At 37.4% G+C, this 24,001-nt stretch overlaps 1 protein-coding gene across 10 annotated transcripts; it reads left to right on the top strand.

The window, feature by feature from the left end:
- LOC101745811 (receptor-type guanylate cyclase Gyc76C) lies at nt 1-23,632 on the top strand. 10 transcript variants are annotated; one of them, XM_062670629.1, is made up of 18 exons: nt 1-1,832; nt 1,914-1,977; nt 7,852-8,052; nt 9,755-9,952; nt 10,037-10,102; nt 10,222-10,462; nt 15,243-15,389; nt 16,417-16,610; nt 18,049-18,226; nt 19,248-19,405; nt 20,359-20,658; nt 20,967-21,080; nt 21,432-21,572; nt 22,276-22,347; nt 22,450-22,539; nt 22,712-22,787; nt 23,119-23,277; nt 23,389-23,632. In XM_062670629.1, exons 3-18 carry the CDS (start codon nt 7,879-7,881, stop codon nt 23,580-23,582), a joined length of 2,502 nt encoding a protein of 833 aa, XP_062526613.1. In that variant the 5' UTR covers nt 1-1,832; nt 1,914-1,977; nt 7,852-7,878; the 3' UTR covers nt 23,583-23,632. The 10 variants fall into 10 exon arrangements, with proteins under 10 accessions (XP_062526613.1, XP_062526612.1, XP_012544731.1 ...); XM_062670628.1 differs by having other exon boundaries at nt 1,914-2,004; XM_012689277.4 differs by having other exon boundaries at nt 1,914-2,274.
- The last annotated feature ends 369 nt before the right edge of the window (nt 23,633-24,001 follow it).

Below are 24,001 nucleotides of genomic sequence, written 5' to 3'. Positions count from 1 at the left end.
TGAGATCAAGTTTTGCTTCGGTGAGTAATTGTTCTCTGATTTGGGTTGATTTTATTCCGAAATTACAATTTTCAAGTAGAGTGCCAAATTCGCATATGTTTGCTTGTGTTTAGATTCTAGTAATGAATTCGTTAAATGATTCTTCTTCATGTTGCTCAATTTTGAAGAAAACATACCTTTCGAACGACACGTTGTTTTTCGGCGGGAAATATTCTTCGAATTTTCCGATGATGATGCTTAACTTTTGTTCGTCTATTGTATTCAAATTAAAACTATTGTAGATATCAATTGCATCTGGTCCTTTATCTAACATGAATGTTGCGGCGTGAATGTCAGCAGGTTTCTTCCTTAACTGATTTGCAGGATAGCCGTCGGAGCAACATGGTTCCTAAGGAACGTGGATCTCCATGAAGACCTGGAGCTTGACATAGTCAGTAAGTATCTATAGTCGGCATCATTGCGCCACTTCGACAAGGCGGCACGACTTGAAAACCCTCTTGTCGTGGCTGCCGGGAATTACATACCCGATCCTGTAGACCGAATGATAAGCAGTCGACGTCGCCCTAAACACGTCATTACGGATCCTCCCGATCCATTAACGGTGTTTTAAGGTACCACATGCACCGGTCACTGTCCTCGTCGAACCCGTCGCTTGCGACGAAGGGCTCGACGAGTGAATTAACCCATAGAAACAGCCCACTGAGTTTCTCGCCGGATCTTCTCAGTGAGTCGCGTTTCCGATCCGGTGGTAGATTCTGCGAAGCACTGCTCTTGGTAGGGCCAGTGTTAGCAAAACTCCCGGTTAGAGCCCCGAGAGCTCACCTACACGTCAAGGAAAAGCTGAAATGGCCTCTCAAGGCTATCAGCATAAGTAGGATTATAAAACTTAACTGAATTGCGAACATACCATTCCAACCATAGATAACCATAATTACTGGTGGTAAGACCTCTTGTGAGTCCGCACGGGTAGGTACCACCACCCTGCCTATTTCTGCCGTGAAGCAGTAATGCGTTTCGGTTTGAAGGGCGTTGCAGCCGTTGTAACTATACTTGAGACCTTAGAACTTATATCTCAAGGTGGGTGGCGCATTTACATTGTAGATGTCTATGGGCTCCAGTAACCACTTAACACTAGGTGGGCTGTGAGCTCGCCAACCACAATAAGCAATAAAAAAAAAAGATTGGTTGAAATATCGATAGTGCCGTGGGGAATGAATACTTTGTGATGTGATGTTAAGTTATAATATTTTTTTGGTCAACGAAGTGGTTAATTCGTCTAAACCTTAAAACTTGCTAATTTCAGCGAAAAATCAATGATAACAGTTTGCACCAAAATTATAAATTCTTTGGATAAGCTAGACATTTCGAATTTTGCTTAAAACATTTTATTAATATCTGTATCTCGCAAATTGTTATTCGTGACGAGTTTAGCGCGTATCAGACATTCGACGTAAATTTAAATAAATTTATTACTTTATCGTCACAAATATGTAGGTACTTATTTAAATTATTAATTGTGTAATAAGTCGTAAAATTAAAACTTGCATTCTTACTCCGATTCTACACAATGTTATTTATTCTCTGTAACACTCGCACTGTTTTATCTTGAAGAATTATTTTTACTATGTTATTAAACGTTTCATTCTTTTGTGAATATTTTTAAAACTTTATATTTAGGTCTCGTAATATTTACATGAGAGAAGAAAGTGTAGATTAAAATTTAATGTACTTGAAGGCTTTAAATGTGTTGACAATCTTGACCAATTAATGTCTTGACCATTGATGAAGAGCAAGTTGACACATTTCAATACAAGGAATATTTACCATTCATGGTAAGTAAATACATGATTCATTGGCATTAAAATGTTTGTTTACCCTGTGTGATGTGATTTTATTATGAAAAATCTTTTCAGGCATTTCAATGAAAAGACTTAGCTGTACTAAAAATATAATATTGATAATTAGAGTGATTTGTGGGTGGGCATTTCACGAGTTTTTATATAGGTATAATAATCGGTACGAATATTGAGTTCTGACCCTGACGTACGCAGAAGTCCATTTTTGGGTCTCTTTTGGGGGAATAAGGCAAGAGGGGCAGGTGGTGCCGGCCATGTTGATTACGTGATTGGATCTGATCGCGTCGCGTCACATGCCGTCAGTTGTGATTGGTTCCCTGTGTTGTGCACGCGCATCATTGCAGCAAACTATACTTTCATACAATTTTATTGCCCACAATTTTTTTTATTAACCTCATTTAATTTATACTGTTTATTGGTAAGTTTTTATCATCCTAATATCATTATAAAAATATATTATAATAATATAATATTTTAAATTTTATTCCCAAAATGAAAATATAATTATACAGTTAGGTACTAAAGTAACCATTATTACTGATAAAATAAGAAATAACATCAACAACATCAATTGATGATGCAATTTTTCATTAACAGTAAAGTATATGTACCTTCATTTATATTTTTATTTATGTTTTGGATTCAAAATGACAAAGGTCGCATGTCGGATACCAAACATGCAGAAGATTTCGAACCTGAAACATATGATGACGATGAAGATGAAGTTCCTACAGCTAGTACTAGCCATTTTGCAGAAAGTGATGTGATAAATAGATTGGTGTGTCATTTATGATAGAATGAAGTACATAACAAAATATTTTTTTATGTCATGTATGTTTTACTATGATTAAAACAACATAAACACATGCATACCTACTTACCTGAAATATCTATTTATTTATTGCATTCTAATTTTATCTATCTATTTAAATATATTATATATATACTAATATATTTGTATATACAAATATATATGTGTAATATAATAGTTGGGGAAAAAGTTATTTCACATTTTTTAAGAAAATTCACACCATTTTTAATAGTTTATTTACATATAACTAAAATATGTAGGTACCATTTCGCCATCTTGTAGGTAGGCACATGATCCCATTGTTATAGAAATTTTGGGGCTTCTGATCAAAATACCGCGACAATTGGTTTTGACAGTCCTCTCGTGATGTTAACCTGACACTGCCTAAAGAATTCTGAAGAGACCGAAACAGGTGGATGCATTAACACCTCCCAGCCAAGCTCTTTTAATTTTTGCTAAAGATGTGTGAAGTCTAGCGTTATCATGATGAAAAACCACACCCCTTCTGTTGATTAATTCCGGCCGCTTTCTTACAACTTCTTGCGCAGTAGAGTTCAGAATCGATGGTCCTGCCTGGTGGTAACAGCTCATAATAAATAATACCCTTCCAATCCCGCCACACACACAGGATCACCTTGTTGCGAGTTAACCCGGGTTTCGCCAGTCTGTGAAGCCTGACCGGCCTTTGACCACGACCTTTTTGGCACGTTCTTTTCGTACGTGATCCACTTTTCATCACCAGTTATTAGCTTCTTCAAAAATGCTCCGGTTTCATTACGTCTTAATAACGAATCACAAATGAGTACACGGTTCATTAGGTTTCTTTCAGTGAGCTCGTGAGGTTCCCAAATATCGAGCTTTTTTGTGTACCCAGTTTTTTTCAAATGCGCCAAAACAGTTTTGTGGTCAATTCCCAGTTCTTCAGCTACGTCGTAACTACTGATATGCCGATCTTGCTCCATTTTTCAAAAATGGCATCCATTTTATCCGTAATAGGGCGGCCAGAGCGACGTGCATCTTTGACATTAAAATTTCCGGATTGAAAACGCTTAAACCAAATTTCTGCTACTCTCACAGACACTGCACTAGGTCCATAAACATCGTTAATATTTTTGGCGGCTTGCGTTGCATTTTTACCTTTTTTGTAGTAAAATTTTAAAATGTATCGAATATCTTCATTAGATTCACTCACCTTGACAGTACGAATAATAAATAGAAATCCCACATTTTCCTAATTTGAATTTGGAATTATCTTCTTAAAATTTAAACTTTTAATGATACCAAAACCAGCCACATACAAATAGTATAGCCAAAGAGATTTTATTATAAGTTCATACAATGACATACTATAAAGACTTTTTCCCCAACCTATTTTATATACAGTGGTGGTCATATAATTAGAATTAATAACCAAGCAATAATATAGCAACTCATTAATTGCATAAAATATATAACATAATAATATCTTACTTTTAATTACAAAATGAGGAGGAGGTGTTTATTTTCTATTACTGGCCGCTCGGACGCCTAATTAAAAACATTTTAAAAAAGCAGCTATAGCTCGTTCTTTTATTGAAATTGGTGAATAACATTTCTTTCAATAGTAACTTTTTCTATTATTTTGACGGCAATTCAAAATTTAATCTGCATTTTATTTAGTACTTTTTTTAGAATAGCTTCACCGCGCGGCGTCACCCGCGGTACGACAATATCCTGGGTAATATCGCGGGACTCTGCTATCAATAATAAAATTTCATGTTTCCGAAGCAAAGGGAGGGCGGGTCGCAAGTTTCAAAATAAAAACGATTGCGGTGAAGTATCTTACATAATGTCAAGGGCCGTTGGTAGTGTTTCTAATTATACAACCATCACTGTATGTATAAAACAGAATCAATTGATAATATTTTAGAAGTCGGTTAAAAGTAGGGTTTTTTCTGACTATAATACGAGCGAAACCCCAGGCAAAAATATTATAAAATTACTAATACATTTTTAAATGCCAAATTGAACGAAAAAATAAACAAAAATGAACAAATAATGCTTTATTTTAGTTTAGCAAGTTTGGTTAGCAAAAAAAACATTATAGTGAGCCTACCTTAACACATAGAAATATGCTGTCGCGGACTTTTTTTAGAACTTTTAAAGGGGAACAATTCTGTAATACATTATTATAGCAAAACTTTAACCGTTACGTAGCACACTCAGCGGAATCTCTCAAAAGGAAAAAAAGGCCCGATTTGAAACATTATTTTTAGTGCTCCGCTCGTATTGGTCTTAGGCTGGACTCATACATCCGGAATTCGTCTCTGAATCCATAATCTAAATTCATATTATTCATTCAGAAACACAGACATTCTGATTTTTTCAGATTATGATTTTCTCAGATCGATCGGTAAGAATGATACTGACGAGCGTTCTGAATTCCGGATCGGTACATTTAAGATTATGATTTCATAACGTGCGTGCTTCTTCTACATTCTATTCGAACACGCGAGGACACGCCGGAATCAGATTATGAATTATTTCGGATTTTATACACTAGCAAACAGAGTTGTGCAGGACGAAATAGGGTATTAATAGTTTTGTCAAACAAATAGAATTAATATATTTAGTTAATAAGTGATTACGTAAAAAAATTTATAATCTTAAATTATTTTATATGCAATATGTGAGTGTATCAGATCAGAGAATGTAAACAGACCAATAGGAAAGATTTTGGAGCGCTCTCGCTACGGTAACATACAGATCACGGGACCCTCTGAAAGTGGCGCGACGATAGCGCGTCGCGAGATGAGGTACTGAAATAAATATAAAAGGATGGCCATTTATAGGCAAAAGTAAGAAGTTTAAAAATCAAGTGAGAAGTGAAAAGAGAGAAGAGGGAAGAAAAGAAGTCGTCCCATCTCAAAACCCCAAGCCTGCTACACACTAGACTTGCGCAAAACATCACTTCCCAATGTAATGTGATATGACATCACTTTTACAGACAGGTGATATTACTCGAAAACATCACACATCACTCTTAACATTACTCGGTGTGTTCAATAGATACTGTGACGACGAATACATTGTATCTTTACACCCGAATCATTACCTAAATGATGTGTTCATACACATCACTTAGGTAATGATTCGGGTGTGTCATTACAGTAGTGTATTACAATACAAAGTATGAACTTTATATTGTAATACACTGTTATATTACTTGACAGAGATTGACTTACTTAATAATATAATAATTTTATTTTTTACTTAATATAATTTATTGTGGGATGAACGGATTTCATATGGCGACTTAGACTGCAAATTGAGCTCGACAATAATGTTAATATACGAGAGCAGTAGATGCATTGTTTAGGCGCGATATCCTCAAAGTGCATCCAAGGAGGACTGTACTTTCATTTAGACGCCGTTCTTTCTTTCACTTATTAAACACGCATTAAAACAAATAATAAAACTATCTTCAAACAAGTGCTTAAGTAATTCAAACACAAAAATTAATATGAAATATTACTAAACAATTACGAGCGACTAGCGATTTTACAAAAGTTGCGAATAAAAAATTAAGTAACTACTTGCGGGGAACTACCGGCTGGCCGCATGAAAAATATAAACACAAATACCTATATTAAAATTCAGACGTACCATAGGTATAAAAATGTACCTAGCGGCCAGGGCATACGGTTCAAAATCACTAGGAATAATTCCGTGTCGCTTGCTCATTTCTTTTGCGTAGATAGGTCTGTCTCGCTCGCTCGGTTCCGTTCGTGTATTAAGCAACATTACACGACAAAGAAAGAAACATGTTGGGTGATAGTGTGATGTCTGTTTCCTTCACGTAATGTGTGATGTTGCATTACATCGTAGAGTAATATTACCGGAGTAATATCACTCGCATTACTTACACATGTCTACTACACACCATCCCGCAGTGCATCACCCCTGCCTCAATAGACAGAGAGGTTCAGTCCGGGCAAAGGGGTTTCCCCGAGGCCCGCTCCGCGACCCCGCAAGGGGACGCGACGACCCCACGGCAAAAGTCAGTTACCAGCGGATCTCCAACATAGAAACATCATAGAAACAGTCAGTTACCAGCGGATCTCCGACATAGAAACATCATAGAAACAGTCAGTTACCACCGGATCTCCGACATAGAAACATCAACAAGACAGAAACAGTTACCAGCGGATCTCCGAGATAGAACATAGTACAGTTATCAGAAAACCACCAGTGAATCAGCTACAAGTGAACCAGTTAGTTGTCAGTTACTAGTGAAACAGTTACCTGTGAAACCTCGTTACAGAAGCCGAAACCCGTCGAAAGAAACAGCCGTCTTCTACCAGCGCAAAAACAGACAACAGAAAAAAATTATTACACGACTCGGAAACAGCCATACAGACCGGGTCGTGTACAATAGTAATTCATCAAACGATGCTACTGACTTTCTGCAGTAATCAAAAAATCTGCCAGGATACTGTCGTAATTTTCTAGCCGAACTGTAGGACCGACTTTCCCTTACTCTATTCACATTAAGAGGATGAATCCAGTGTATTCGTTTGCGTTTCTTTTTTTTATTATTTAATGCTAAAAGTAGTGCTCTGAATTCAGATAGGAATTCCGGATGTATGAGTCCAGCCTTAGCGTGGTGTCATATCACGCTCAGACCTAAGCCTATAGCCATCTACAGTTTATAAAATTCACAATGAGCTCTAAATAAACCAGGATCAACCTGTCATTCAACTGGCCCTAGAATAAGCGTATTGCCCTGTGTAGATTAACACTTTGTGTAAACCTTGTCGCGATAATCGTACTCGGTGTAATCTTGACTCTTTGCTGTCGTATTAATTTTGGCCGTGCGTGTGTTGTCTGGTCGGAGATAATTTCTGTTGAAAGAACAGTGAGCACCGTATGACCAATACTCTCACAGTTCGTGAATGTGTTCATAAGATGCTCAGGCTCATTAGATAAAGCGTAAACTGACTAATGGTTGCATTGAGTATAGGATTATGGTTCCTTGCTGTGGTGGCTGAGAGTAAGCATACGAAAGCAATAATTTGGTCAACATAAGTACTACCATTAAAAATGATTATTTTTGTTAATTCATTCATATAAATGTTGGTCAATTTATTTCTAAGTATTTTATTGATTTTGTCGTTTGTTTATCTTAAATGTTATTGTTTCAAGTGAAACTGTCACGGTGAAGGCGACGGCATGTGGCACGGTGCGCGGGTGTTGGTGTTCGCGGCGCTGGGCTTACTGGCTGGGCCTTCGCTTGCCCACAAGAAGTTCAATATCACCATTGGCTACTTACCGGCTCTTACCGGTGACTTGCGAGACAGACAAGGACTCACAGTCTCCGGGGCACTGTCGTTGGCACTTGAAGAGGTCAGTTCTTCGATGGCATTTGACATTACCGATTTTAATTCTAACAGCGCATTTAAATAAAATTGTAGTCAGGTACTGTTATGTGTCTATGGTAGAATAAATGGATAGGTCAGAAACTTTTGCACAAGGTAAAGTAAATATTATTTTCTTCGGTTTTCGCGAGTCGTATTTCTTAACTAAAACTACTCTTAAGGTTCGCTTTTATTATCTGCTTTTGAAGTTCCGAATACAGTACCACAAAGTTTTCGTAGTCACGGGGAATTCTCAGACACGCTCTTGCAGGATAGCCGTCGGAGCACCATGGTTCCTAAGGAATGTGGATCTCCATGATGATTTGGAGCTTGACTCAATCAGTAAGTATTTACAGTCGGCATCGTTGCGCCACTTTGAGAAGGTGGCGCGACACGAAAACCCTCTTGGTCGCCGGAAATTACGTACCCAATCCTGTGGACCGAATAGTAAACAGTCAACGTCGCCCTAAACACTTCATCACGGATCCTCCCGGTCCATTAATGGTGCTTTTAGACCAAAGAAAGGAAAAAAGAAAGAAAGAGAAGAACCTGCTTTGTTGAAAGAGGACCAAATCGCCCCAAAGACCCCAACAGCTTCATCGGAGGCCAACACTATGGAGGCTTCAATTTCAAGCCAGCCTTCAGAGCCTAGGGCAAATGCACCCCAGACACAACCCAGCGCTCTGGGTAACACGCAGCTCCCATTAACATCCCGCCCACAACGAAAGCGGCGCAGTTGTCGGCAGGAGTCACAGCCTGCTGGTTTTGCTGCCTGACTCCTCTCGTTGTGGGAGAAACTATCCGAGGTGATCTCTGGAGTGATCCGTGAGGTCGCCTTGGGAGCCAGCCCCTTCGGGGCCCTGCTTTCGGGGATTTGCCGGTTGATTGCGCAGTTTAATGGCTAGCCATGAACTTCTTCGGAGTCGGTCTCTTTATTGCTGAAGGTTGTATCTAATTTGAAACGTTGACTACTCGATGCACAATGCTTGAGCCATGAACTGCGCATCATCTGTTGGAATCCGACGGGATAGGGTCCCGAAGGTCGGAGATAATCCGACATCCGAGAATGACCTGCGGGTCATACTCCTGTACCGTCCAATTTCTTAATCCAATTTCTTAAACCAGAATCGCCGGGAAGATGACGACTTAGTCACTTCCAGCAAGTTACGCCTCCTCATCAAATCGATGAAGAGGCGCAAAGCTCCCGGCGAGGACGGTATTCTTCCCCTCGCCATACAAAACCTCCCTCCTTCAATCGTGTCAGTAATGACAGATTCCGTTCTCCTGGTAGGACACTTCCCCGGAACTTGGAAATTTGGCAAGATTATCGTCTTTCCCAAACCCGACAAGGACAGGAGAAGGCTCTCCAGCTATCGACCGATTACCTTGCTGTCGCATGTGGGCAAGTTGTTCGACTACCATCACCATAGTATACAAGCAAATATAGACCCTGAGGTGTTCATGCATTTATGCAGTCGCCTGTACGTTGCTACTTACTATCCACCTTAATAGTTCGTCAACGTTATGACCTACTTTGAACCTCAAAGTAACAGAACGGAAGAAGTACTGTTAATTTTTTCATATAATACAGCTAAGCTACGAATAAAATATAATAAGTTATTCGTAGCAACTAAGTAATAGATTTTTTTATTTTTTTTTATTTGTTTAATTTGTAATAATACTGTTCATAGCTGAACAATGGAGTCGATCTGCTGCCGGATGTGGAGATTCACATGCAGTGGAACAACACGAAATATGACATGGTAACTTCCACCAGGCTCATCACCGAAATGAGTCGTGCAGGTGTAGTAGCCTTTTTCGGACCCGAAGGTCGCTGTGAAACTGAAGCCATAATTGCGCAATCCAGAAACTTGCCTATGATCTCTTACGTGAGTTATTTTAAATATAACATGCTTTCCTTTAAATCAATGTTACGGATCAACGTAAAATTCATAAATCAACTTATTTTTCAGAAATGCTCAGACTACCAAGTATCTAGGCTACCAAACTTTGCTCGATTAGAGCCTCCGGGCGTTCAGGTGGGTCTTTTATTTTTATTAAATCAACGCAGTGTGTTGTGAGTCAGTAATGTATGCATCATCAGTGGTTGTAAAGACAAAATAGATACGCTATGACCTGTTTTTGCGGCTGTTTTTAGGCGACAAAAGCGTTAATATCGTTGCTACGTTACTATAGATGGAACAAATTCTCTATATTGTATGAAGAATCTTGGATGACGGTAGCCCTGACGTTGGCGAACTATGCCAAGGATTTTAACATGACTGTAAACCATCAGAGTCCCGTCATAAATACTTTTAAATGTTGCGTAGAGAAAATGGCTTGCTGTGCACCCGGTTTCTGGTATCAGTTCATTCATGATACAAAAAACAAAACAAGAAGTAAGTACTTTATAATCTAAAATTGTTTCACAACCCTAATATTTAAAATCAAACATAATAAGTGCAATAGCGCATCTTCGTACAACTTAGAGAGATCTAAAACAATTTTATTGTAATTTTTTGCCTTACGCGATTAATAATACGAATGATTCGTTTTATTTAAATAATAGGTTGGGGAAAAAGTTTCTTCGCATTTTTTAAGAAAATTCACAACATTCTTTAATATAGTTTATTTACATTTAACTAGGAACCATGTATGTACCATTTTTTTCGAGAACTTTTTGCCATCTTGTAGATATGGACATGATCCCATTGCTATAGAAATTTTCGGGCTTCTGATCAAAATACTGCGACAATTGGTTTTGGCAGTCCTCTCGTGACGTGAACCTGACCTGCCTAATAAAGAATTCTGAAGAGACCGAAACAGGTGGAAATCTGAAGGTGCAAGGTCAGGATTATACGGCGGATGCATTAACACCTCCCAGCCAAGTTCTCTTAATTTTTGCTGAGTGGCTAAAGATGTGTGAGGTCTAGCGTTGTCATGATGAAAAACCACACGCCTTCTGTTGATTAATTCCGGCCGCTTTCTCTCAACTTCTTGCTTTAATCTCATCAGTTGTTCGCAGTAAAGTTCAGAATCGATGGTCCCACCACACACACAGCATCATCTTGTTGCGAGTTAACCCGGGTTTCGCCACAGTCTGTGAAGCCTGACCGGCCTTTGACCACGACCTTTTTCGCACGTTTTTTTCGTACGTAATCCACTTTTCATCACCGGTTATTAGCTTCTTCAAAAATGGTCCGGTTTCATTATGTCCTAATAACGAATCACAAATGAGTACACGGTTCATTAGGTTTCTTTCAGTGAGCTCGTGAGGTTCCCAAATATCGAGCTTTTTTGTGTACCCAGTTTTTTTCAAATGTGCCAAAACAGTTTTGTGGTCAATTCCCAGTTCTTCAGCTACGTCGTAACTACGGATATGCCGATCTTGCTCCATTTTTAAAAAATGGCATCCATTTTATCCGTAATAGGGCGGCCAGAGCGACGTGCATCTTTGACATTAAAATTTCCGGATTGAAAACGCTTAAACCAAAGGGGAATGCCCACTCTCCATAGTGTGCTGGGCCCAAGATGGACATCAAATATTACTTACTATAAAAATAGACTGTTTCAAATTCTTAAATGTATTAGATATCTAAAAAATATATTGAAATCGACGTCACTATTTTAAAAATTAAATTAAAAAAAAACAGTTTTGAGGTTAATTTTCAATATAGATAAGTGTCGGATTGTGAGATACTTAAAGAACTTTTCTTTTCTTTATGTTTAATTTATTAATTATGATAAGAGAGATGTTCCTAAGGTATTTTTATCCAATGTATGTTTTGAATCTCGGTCAGGTTAAAACCACAATTCATACAATGTTTTTCAGTCGTAGTGTGAAACGTTATTGATCGGTATCCATAATCGAATGTAGCTGTGATCCTTAACTCCTGAGCCAAAGTGGTCGTTGAAGGGAGGATAAAATCCATAAAACAAAGCCAGTAAAATAAATCGAAGAAAAATCAAAACACATCCATTTTGAACGTAAGCACAAGCAGCAAGCGAAATGCGAAGTGTCAGTCAATAATACAAAACATATAAATAAAACATTTTCAGTATTTGAGAATACTTAGGTTTTATTTATATACTTAAAATGTTTACTTAATACGTAAAAGGTTTTGATGCTGGCAATATTTTTCCCGCAAAAATCAAAAACCTTGTCAATAGAGTTACGTTTTTTAAACTACTTATTGTAAAGTGGAGTAGCGTTCATTTGGAAGAAAGTAAATGCATATTTATTTATGACCAAATTAATGCACTAAGTATTTTTTCTCTAATCTATTGTCCGCTTTGGGCCTGAAATGGGCATTCCCCTTTGTGCTACTCTTCACAGACACTGCACTAGGTCCATAAGCATCGCAATTTTTTTTTGCGGCTTGTGTTGCATTTTTACCTTTTTTGTAGTAAATTTTTAAAATGTATCGAGTTTCTTCAGTAGATCACTCATCTTGACAGTACGGAAAATAAATAAAAAACACATTTTCCTAATTTGAATTTGGAATTATTTTTTACTCGCCCGGTTACGCTGACGTAGCCTCTCAAGGCTATCAGCTTAGGTAGGAAAAAAAAGAGACATACATCTGTTTTTTCTTTGTGAATATTCTGTACATCTTGTTGCATAGGAATTTGTAGAAACTGTGTTTACTGCCTAAAAGTTTATCGAATGAATTGTAGGTTGTACAGTCTGTGAAAGAAAGTAGAGATTGCATTTAGTTTCTATATTATTTTTCGTTACCTTTTACTAACCCAGCTGGGTTTACACACATTTATGTAGACTAAAGGTCCCGCAGTAGTCGAAATTCGACTATAATTGGAATTGGAAAATTTCATACTCCTCCGTCCGCGCAATTTTCGTAAAAAGGGATAAAAAGTTTTTGCTTCACGTATTAATATATAGATATATTATTATATAAGATGTCATTAGTTTCCTCTTAGGCCGCTATCGAATCTCGATCTGAAATAAGTTTCAAACTCGCCTACTAACTTTAACGTAAAGTTGATATTTGATGGCGTATGTAGTATTCATCTAAGGTGTCATGTGTTTATTTCGAAAGCTTTATTGTATTAATTGATATGTATAAAAAAACAACGGATTAAATTTTAAAATACCAAACTGTCAATATTTATGAATTAAAAAAATCGTTTGGTCTGAAAAAAAAAGAGTTCGTGTACTTATTATGTACGCGCGTAAGAAGTTATACGTTATTTTTATTAAAATTTATTTTTTTTATTTAAATTTTAATCAATTTGAAAAAAAATCGATTAAACAACTTCCTCAAACACGCATATTGCGCATCCCTTTTCTTGACATCGTATAAATTCGGTAATTCTCGATACGGTTCGGAAAGTTCACCTGCGGCTATATTCAGACTCGCCAAGTTACGTCGGTCGTATTGTAATGAGCGATTTAGTGGGCAACTTCATTCTGTTAATTTTGTGTCACGGTGCGCGCGCATCGTAAAATTTCACTCTCATAAATTTTCATAACGCGCCTAAAGAAGTATAACTTCAAAAAAATTTGTGAAAGTAATTCCATCGCATCGTTCTTTAAATGTTTATGTTTACAAACAATTTTCGAGGAACGGCGTAATTTTCGGAACTACATAATATATTTTGTCTGTGTATATGATTATTGCTAAATTTACGTGACGAAATAGCATAACAAAAATATATACCTAGTCAGGTCATAAATTCTGTCACATGTTTAATGTAAAATAATTGAAACAAGTTTATTCATTATGTAACCATTCATATACCAAAATGAACTTAACAAAACATAGATTCTTATAACACTAAAGTTTATTTAAAATGACCTCCGTAATTTTGAATACAGGCCTTCAATCTGCGCGGCCAGTCCTCTATCGCAGCACGAACGAGGTCCATGTCAATATCGGCGGCTGCCTTAATCAAGGATGTCTTGAGTGACTCCAAATTGGGATGAAGCCTTGAGCACGCCTTTTCCTCCAAGTGTTGCCATATCTTGTAATCTAACGGATTCAAATCTGGACTGGAGGAGGGCCAGTCTTCGTGCCGGATGAAGTCGATTTCACGCGCCGCCAGCCAGTCTTGTGTGCTCTTCGCTCTATGAGCTGGCGCCGAATCTTGTTGGAATACCCAGTGCCTGTTATTGAACATGGTATGAGAAACAGGTTCCACAAGGTTCGTCAGGACTGTATTTTGATACACAACTGCATTCGTTTTTACACCTTTCTCACAAAAATGTACCTCTGTTAAGCCCCAATAAGAAACTCCCAACCATACCATGAGCGAGGATGGAAAATGACCTCGTTGGACACGCGGAATACGGTTGCTCGCTTCTTCACTGCTGTGTGCGTACACCTTATCATTTTGTTTGTTGTAGCTCTCTTCTACGGTAAAAATTTTTTCATCCGAAAAAAGAATTTCCCGATATTTTTTTCCCGCGTACCGCTTCAACAAAGCACGGCATCTCTTCAGTCTCAGGTCCATTAGACGAGCATTCAAACGATGTCCTGTTTTTCTTCGATATGCCCGAAGCCCTAAGTCTTCATTTAACACCCTTTTCACCGTTGTTCTGCTTAACCCCATCTGAAGAGCCAACAGTTTCTGCTTACGTTTGGGATTTCTTTGAATTCGCGACTTCACAGCTTTTATCACTGCTGGAGTCCTAACAGACCGAGGGCGACCACTTCTTGACCTGTCATCTACACTAGAGTCTTCATTGTATCGTTTGATGGTATGATAAACGAATCTTTTGGTTATATTCAAAATTTTCAGTATGTTAAAAATTTGAATTGGCGCGTAACCGCAACGATGCAACGCAATAACTGCAACACGGTCTTCTTTAAACGTCCACTCCATATTTAAAAATGAGTAAAATTCTAAAAGTATACATTTTTTATGTTCATGAACAATTCGAAATTAGAATTCAATAAACTTTTTTGTGGCCAGCATTCTAAAAGAAAAGTTTTTACTGTGTGACAATACTTATGACCTGACTAGGTATATATATTATATACGGTTGCCTCATTTCTGATTTAACAATCCCTTAATTGTAGCAGTAATACATATTTAATTGGAAATCAATAAAAGAGAGGGATATTAAAAAAAAAGTATGACATAGACACAAAAAAAAACCGACTAACGGTTATAGTGCATATTGGATTTTTTTCTACATGACCGGTCTACATGTTTCAGTTTACGTTTTCCTTGGGTCGACTTCGGGACTAATAGAGATGATGACCGCCATGGAGTCGCTGCAGTTATTCGCGAAGGGCGAGTACATGGTTATATTCGTGGACATGATGACGTACTCTCTTAAAGACTCTGCCAAGTATTTGTTGAGTGAGTATACTACGATTGCTTGTGATGATAGAATCCATGGTCATATAATAATGTCTACTGTGCCGAGCTCCGAACAATGATAGCAAAACTTGCAGTGAAACAGCTCCGACTCAAGAATCGATCTTCACAATTATTGCTCTATAATAACGCGAGACCTCATACAGCCCGAGGAACCGTTTTAACTCGACAGGAACTGCAATTAGAAACCGTTCGTCACCCTTCGTACTTGCCAGGCCTTGCTCCAACGGACTACCCTTTTTATCGTGATTTGGACAATTTTCTACGTGATAAAAAATTTTCTTCCCAGGAGGCTTCCCCCATAGAAGTCGTCGTGACCTAAAGGATAAGACGTCCGGTGCATTCGTATATAGCGATGCAACGGTGTTCGAATCCCACAGGCGGGTACCAATTTTTCTAATGAAATACGTACTTAACAATTGTTCACGATTGACTTCCACGGTGAAGGAATAACATCGTGTAATAAAAATCAAACCCGCTAAATTATAATTTGCGTAATTACTGGTGGTAGGACCTCTTATGAGTCCGCACGGATAGGTACCACCGCCCCGCCTATTTCTGCCGTGAAGCAGTAATGCGTTTCGGTTTGAAGGGTGGGCCAGCCGTTGTAACTATACTGAGACCTTAGAACTTATATCTCAAGGTGTGTTGCGCATTTACGTTGTAGATGTCTATGGGTTCCAGTAACCACTTAACACCAGGTGGGCTGTGAGCTCGTCCACACATCTAGGCAAGAAAATAAAAATTAAAAAGGCAGTACAAAATGCTTTCACACGGTTTGTAGAGTCTAGATCACCAGAGTTCTATAGCAAAGGCATAAATGACCTTCTAATTAGATGGCAGCAATGTATAGATAACAATGGTAGATATTTTGATTAAATAAATATGTTAAATCAAAAAAACCAATTTTTTTTTTTTTGTACAAATCGGCACATTCATACTTTAGCCCCTAATATGTACGGATAGGTTTGGAATTGTATAACCTTCTTTTCCGAATTTCTTTTTTCAGAAATCGAAGATCGTTTATCGTCGACATTAATATGTCCGAACACGCCTGAATTTAAAAAGAGAGCCCAGTCGTTACTGGTGATAGCTTCGTCGGAACCATCCCCGGAATATGAAGAGTTTACGGCTAAAGTCAGGAAATACAATTCTCTAGAACCATTCAATTTTCCCGATGTCTTTGGCAGCAAGTACATTAAGGTACGTGCATTTCATTATTATATACTAGCTTTTGCCCGCGACTTCGTCCGTGTGGAATAATTACTCTGGCATAACGCTAAATATTACCTGCCTCTTCATTTACGTAGAAAGTGAAAATAATGCTTTATTTTGGAACAAATTTGATTAGCATAAAAAACCTTGTAATGAGCCAAACTTAACATATAGACATATGCTGTCGCGGACATTTTTTTAGATCTTTTAAAAGTGACTAATTAAAATTGAATTAATTATAATTAAAATTGATTAAAATTAAAAGTTTAACCGTTTCCGCAGTGCACGCAGTGGAAGCTCTCAAAACGGAAAAAAAACCCGATTTTGAAACATTATTTATTGGTGCTCCGCTTGCATTGGCTTAGCGATATTATATAGCCTATAGTCTTCCTCAATAAACGAGCTACCTGACACTGAAAGAATTTTTCAAATCGGATCAGTAGTTCTTGATATTAGCGTGTTCAAACAAACAAACAAACTCTTCAGCTTCATAATATTAGTATAAAATATGATTTGAATTGCTGTATTTAATTTATAATGATAAACAAGACGAAATACGATCGCTTGGCTTTATCAACAAGAAGCTACGTAATTACTATTTTAAAACACCATATTTTTTTAAGTTTGATTGGTGGACACTATGCTATTAAAATATTCTTTAAAGTATTTGATTTTTACTAGTCTTTTTTTAGTATTAATTCGTGTCTAGTTTTTTTTGTCTTGCTCGTGAGATATTTATTGGTCTCTCGGGTATCGAGACAAATTATTTAAAGAGATACCAGGTTCAAATGGTCGTACAAAGTTATTAAACAGTTGACTGAATTACATTTTAATGTTTAAATCGCGGGTGTACTGATCTATTTCAAGAGTTAAGGTTCAATGTAGTATGCGCCAAACGAAATCCAGCCACAGACTTAAACATAACAAAAGTGCGGCACATTCTGAGTGGCTCCGTGTTCAGTGGTCTCTCCCTTCTTAGATAAGCAACTGTAAAGCTCCATATGCGACGCAACCATATTACTGTGGAATCTAGCGTAATAGATGTGTGTTATTTGGTACTGGACAGCGGACTGCTTCCACTATAGACCATTGGCTTATATATGTTCAGCTATGTGACGGAATCTATCAAGGCAATTTTCACCAACTTCCTAACGTCGGATTCACTTGGAAATCTTCAAACATATCAAAGATCGAAGGAAATACACAATAATTTAAATTATCCTAGCCTAATATCCTGACCAGAACCATCACCGAGATAATAAAAAGTTCATTCCAATTCTAGTTCGGGTTGCTTATTAAAGCGCGTTTAGTTTTTGCTTTTTAAACTATACTTTTCTTGGAGGAATTTTCACTTCGTGTTCAAGGCAACAACAGCAAATTATTTTCAAGCAAAGGATTAATACGTATGCGAGTTTAATTGTTTCAGTTTGTATCCATTTACGCTGCGTACTTGTATGATTCGGTGAAGCTCTATGCTAAAGCTCTAGATGAAATAATCAAGGAGGAAACTCAAAAGGAGCCCTTGACGCAGGCCAAGCTAACGAATATTGTCACTAACGGAACAGCCATTGTGGCGAAGATGATTAAAAGTTCGCCATACAAAAGTAAGTCAAATTGTATTACATACCAAGACGATGTCGAGGGATGAAAGGCTATTTGGCTTAAGCGACATTTCACTTGATACGCGACATTTATATTTGTAATTAAAGGTGCCTTTTATTTGGTATTTGCATCAACAGTTCGATGTTTTTAATTGAACTGTAGTTAAGTTCACTCCATTCAAATAGCTGAAGATTTTTTTTGTTATGATATTTTTTCCAAATATTAAACTTTAAATGGCTTTCCTGTAAAGGGCAAAAATGTCGCTTAAGGCTATTTGGTATAGCCTTACTTCATGCCTCGATATAATAAATAAATATGTTTTGACGCTTAAGAAGAAACGCGGGTTGCGTTTGATCCATAAAAATATGCCCTATTTCCTCGATGAACTAGAGCAAGTAAACACTTTTATACATGATCTATGTATATACAGTAGTACACTGCTACATTCCTATATACATATTTTAAATATTATTTGTAATATTAATATGATTCTTCTAAAATTACGAAAATTGCCAATTTTTTCGTCGTTTTTCCATATATAAAAAAACACATTTTCACATGAATAAACTGAAAGCTATACTACATTCTGTAAACTAAAGTCGCTTTTCGTAAATAATTTCAGGATCATAATATTATAATCGGTTCATGTTATACAGTGATAGGGTTATACGGAATGTCGATTTTTACGTTTCATATTATATAGAGTTGGGACTGCAGCTCAAGACTTATCGTGGGTACGCCTTCCGCTATGTGGACTGGCGACCTATTGAAGGGCGCGGGAATCCGCTGGATGCAGGCCGCGTAGGACTGGCCGTTGTGGCGAGGCATAGGGGCAGCCTAGGGGCAGTATAGGAGTGAATGAAAGATAGATAGAAAAACTGCAGCTGTCTCTTTATTGTTACACATAGGAAGTCTCGGGCAGACAACAACAATAGAATTTTTTAAAGTCTGTTTCTCAGTACCAAAGTTTTCTTTTAAGTTATGATCGAAATAATATGATAATTGTACATTCTCTCTATACAGGTGTGTCCGGTTTGACGATACGTTTAGATGATCGTGGCGATTCCGAGGGAAACTTCTCCTTGCTCGCTTTCAAGCCGATCAACAACAAGATTGATAGAAACTGCAGTTACAGTATGATACCGGTTGCTCATTTCCAGCAAAACAGTAAAGAGTTTCCTGTGAGTACCAATTATTTTTACAAGACAGAAAAATAATAGACAAACGAATTACTATTATAAACTGTTAAAATACAAATATAGATTAGAATATGGGTATATAAATAGTTGGGTCACGGACGCTAAGTAAACCGGGAGACTTGATTGCTTGAACGTTTTTTTTTCTTCTACGAGGGCAGCACTGAAAATTTCGGGAATTAACGAAGTGACACAACATTACTATTTAAAAATGTATTTATTGCTTTTCGAAGTATTCTCCGCGAAGTTTGACACATTTTTCCATACGATGGAACCAATCATTGAAGCAACCATTCCATTCGGAAGTTGGGGTCTCCAAAATGGCCGTTTTGTAGGCGTCCACAGCTTCTTCAGGTGATGAAAATCTCTGTCCACGCAATTTATTCTTTATTTTAGGGAAAGTATAGAAATCATTAGGGCTTAGGTCGGGGCTGTACGGCGGATGGTCTAATAATTCTATGTTTTCTTGCTCTAAAAACTCTTTTGTTCTGTGCGCGGTGTGAGAACTCGCATTGTCGTGATGGAGGATAATGCGGCGGTTGCAGTTCTCTTTACGGTGTTCAGAAACGACCTGTGGCAAACAAATGCTAGCATACCATTTTGCATTAACCGTTCTTTGTCCCTCAAGAGGAATAGTCGTAACATGGCCGGTTTTGGAGACAAACGTGGCCACCATTTTTTTTGCAACACTCCGTGAACGAAACATTTTTATTGGCTTTAACTCATTTTCGAACACCCAAACTCGTGACTGGTTTTTTGTTTCGGGTTCGTACGCGTATATCCAGGAAACTAATCTACGCTGCCTACCTACACTGTCTAAAAAAAACTGTCTACCCAATAAAATTATTGTTTTAAGCCATTATTGACTTTGTTGTCGTCACATGTAGGTACGTAGTTAAACGGGAATTAAATATTTGGACGTGGATTTTTTTTCTCAGGATTACAAACTGAATTCTCGTATACCGATCGATTGGCCTGACAGCGTGAAACCGGAGGACGAACCGTCTTGCGGTTTCAACAACGAGAAATGTCCAAGGCACAACTCGCTGATAACGTTGGCGTTACCGTTAGCGTTGACGGGAACGTTGGCGGTGACTTTGTTTTGTGTGTTATTCGTCACGGTCAGCAAATACCGAAAATGGAAGATCAAACAAGAAATAGAAGGTTTTCTTTGGGAAATAGACGCACAGGAAGTTACCGGATATTCCGACAACGGCCTCGTGTGCTCGCCCAGTAAGGTATATAATATTATGTTGTTTTTATTTTATCTCATGCAATCAGTAACGCCAACTACGACACTCAGTATATCCAGTTTTTAGAAAGATTGAACATTGATTGACACTGTCCATTTTTATGAGTAGCAGTAACCACTCTGTGAAATGGGTTGTATTCTCGTCTGCATGTGTACAAAGCAAAATTAACTAGATACGTTTGCATTTTTAAAAACAATATTTTTTTTTTTTCAATATTTGTAGATCCCGCTAATTTCACTAGTTTCAAGGTTTTTTATTTCCGACATTAGGTTGAATAGTATATTTCGTTACAGTTATGTCTAGCGAGCGGTATATCATACGAAATGTGCCCACAAAAATTCACCACGACGGCGCAATACAGAGGGAATTTAGTCAGGATAAAAACATTGAAGTTTTCTAAAAAGAAGGTAATAATTTATCATAAAAAAGGTATAATCTCAAGCACTACCATTAAATAACGAACTCGAGATTACAATATTAATTTAGTTTTAATTAGTTTATATCGAGGAGTGAAAGGCTATTTGGTTTTAGGGAAATTTTTGCAACTTTACAGGAGAGCCATTTAAAGTTTAAAATATCATAACAAAAAAACTTCTTCAGCTATTATTATTAATATTTCAATGGACTAAAATTTATTGAAGTTCAATTAAAAACATCGAACTGTTGATGCTAATACTAAATAAAAGTGACCTTTAATTACAAAGATAAATGTCGCGTATTAAGCGAAATGTCACCCCGTCGATATATAATCTGTTCAGGATATATCTCGGGACATAATGAAAGAGATGCGGCTGCTGCGCGAGCTGCGTCACGACAATCTCAACTCGTTCATCGGCGCCGTCGTGGAGCCGATGCGCGTGCTCATCCTCACCGACTACTGTGCCAAGGGGAGCTTGTATGTGAGTTCTCGCCCCTCAGGCTACCGGGGAATAGATAGGGAATAATAATAATTACTTCGCTATAAGCGTTCGAACAAGTTTATCGAAATTCAACCTAAAGCAGTTACATCTAAGATTTAGAATCGTTTTGCGTATCCTATTGCATCTTTAATTTCATTATTGACATATTTTTGGAACAAATAGGCAACTCGACTGTATATTTTGTTTCATCGTAAACGCTAATGCTTGTAATGTAATACTAATAATGTCTATAGGATACCTACTATAAAAACAAAAATCGTTTTTTTAAGTCACAAAATAGTACTTGACTGTTTGTGTTGTTTCGTATACCTATATACACGTAGATAGAAAAAAATCAGTAGGCAATCTGTAAAAACGTTAACAATTGCGTATAGATAGGAGTGTTCATAAATAAATTAATCTAAGATTTCTCATTTCATTTTATTAGAGTAGATGGCTCGCTGGAGTCACGCTCTTACTGCCTTAGAAAATTTCAACTCATCTAATAAAAGTACTGGATACTTGGATTGTAGATAAAAAGAGAGAAAAAAAAAAAGTTTTCTCAACAATAAATATTCTTACCTAATAGGTAAACGCTTAGATCTGTTGCCTGTATTAAGTAACTTTATTGCTAATTAAGCAATTTTTTTTAAATGTGTGCGACCTTTGAGTGTTACGAGTACATATTCTAAATAATTTGCAGGATATAATAGAAAACGAAGATATCAAATTGGATCAGATGTTAATATCTTTGCTTATTCACGATCTCATTAAGGTATGATTGTTTTTTTCTATGAGTTAAATATTACTGTACCAATCAATGCTCCTTCAAAATTGAGATTTTTGAAAGCGTTCACTTGTCTTTTTTTATTTCCAGGGTATGATCTTCATTCATTCATCGCCTTTAATATTTCACGGAAATCTCAAATCCTCGAATTGTGTAGTTACATCAAGATGGATGTTACAAGTAAGTTCAGCTTTGAGATAATAAACAATATTACCTTAAACGTCAAAGACGAATCGATCGTTTTTGACTATGTTATTCATTACATTAGACTATGTTACTTATAACGTGGCGAATGAGTGGTTTGATGTATTTGTTGTTTGTGTGAAATAAATAGTTTAATTTATCCATTCAGGTAGCTGATTTTGATCTTCGTGAGCTGAAATATTGCGCTGAAAACAAGTTTATTGGAGAACATCAGTATTATAGAGGTGCATGAACCTTATTATTATAATATTATTATAATAAATGATCGGATACTAGGATTGAAGGGCACAGGATGTATTCAAAAACTTTATTGTTTGACACCGCAATAAAAATAGCTAAAGATTGCGAAGCTTATTTTGCATATCATCATCATCATCATCATCATCATTCCTTTCTATTACCCTCTGCTGGGGTGTAGGAATTAAATATTTTGCATATAGTCACATAAATAAAAAATGCTGCTTATAAAGTAAATAGCTAAATATTAATAATAGTCTTAAATTGTACGAGTTCTTATAATTTGCGGCATTAACACAAAGTCGTGACGTGTTACAGGTTTGCTTTGGAAATCACCAGAGTTGTTGAGAGGATTAAACAACCCGAATGGCATCGTGGGCGGAACGCAAAAAGGTGACGTCTATGCGTTTGGGATTATTCTATACGAAGTGATAGCGAGAAAAGGCCCTTTCGGAAATGTCGCAATGGAGCCCAAAGGTGAGCCTTTAAATGAAAACAAAAAGTACAAAATACATTTTGAGTTACTACTTAGCAGTAAGTTATATTTCGTTCTTTTAAAAATATGTATACCGTGGACTAACATTTCAGATATAATAGACCGCTTGAAGCGGCCGAAGTTGGACGGCGAAGAGTTGTTTCGTCCGGACACGAGCAGCATCGACGGCGGCATCGACGACTACATCGTGTCGTGCATGAAGGACTGCTGGGCAGAAGATCCCAACACAAGACCTGACTTCCCTACGATTAGAACCAGACTAAAGAAGATGAAATCGGTACAGTAAGGGAAACTAATTAGTTTATTTAAATCGTTAAGTCAAATGTTAATATCAAATATATCACAGAATGCATTTATTGGTCACGTGCTGAGTGCCACTTTAATTATATTCAATAATATACTGTATAATAATTTAGTATTTGTTAATTCATATTATAATACTGTCTCTTTTACAAAAAAGACTTTTTTTGGGCCGGGGCCGAAATTCCTACGAGGTCCCCGCGCCTAGGGGGCGCGCGGGGTAGGAATGTGGGATTGGTTCGCTCTGCGAAACCGCGGGCCCAAGGATGTTTTCAGGACTCTACCCACTAAATGACTCCCATAAACTCTTCGCCCAAGCGTCCGATCCCGTCAGAGGTTAGAACCAGGATAAGGTAAGGGGCTTACCGCGGTCAACACTACAACCAGACAGCGCAGCTCACCACA

The sequence above is a fragment of the Bombyx mori genome, chromosome 10, assembly GCF_030269925.1.
Source record: "Bombyx mori chromosome 10, ASM3026992v2".
Classification (NCBI taxonomy): Eukaryota; Metazoa; Arthropoda; class Insecta; order Lepidoptera; family Bombycidae; genus Bombyx; species Bombyx mori.
Note: the sequence above shows the minus strand (reverse complement) of the source record. Positions and strands in the feature narration are given on the sequence as shown.

Bases quoted from the DNA above. Each gene is read 5' to 3' on its own strand.
- LOC101745811 (XM_062670622.1), top strand. From the start codon at position 7,879: ATGTGGCACGGTGCGCGGGTGTTGGTGTTCGCGGCGCTGGGCTTACTG. The intron at 15,390-16,416 runs GTGAGTATACTA...TTCTTTTTTCAG, and splicing joins CTCTGCCAAGTATTTGTTGA to AAATCGAAGATCGTTTATCG. The intron at 22,788-23,118 runs GTGCATGAACCT...GACGTGTTACAG, and splicing joins AGAACATCAGTATTATAGAG to GTTTGCTTTGGAAATCACCA.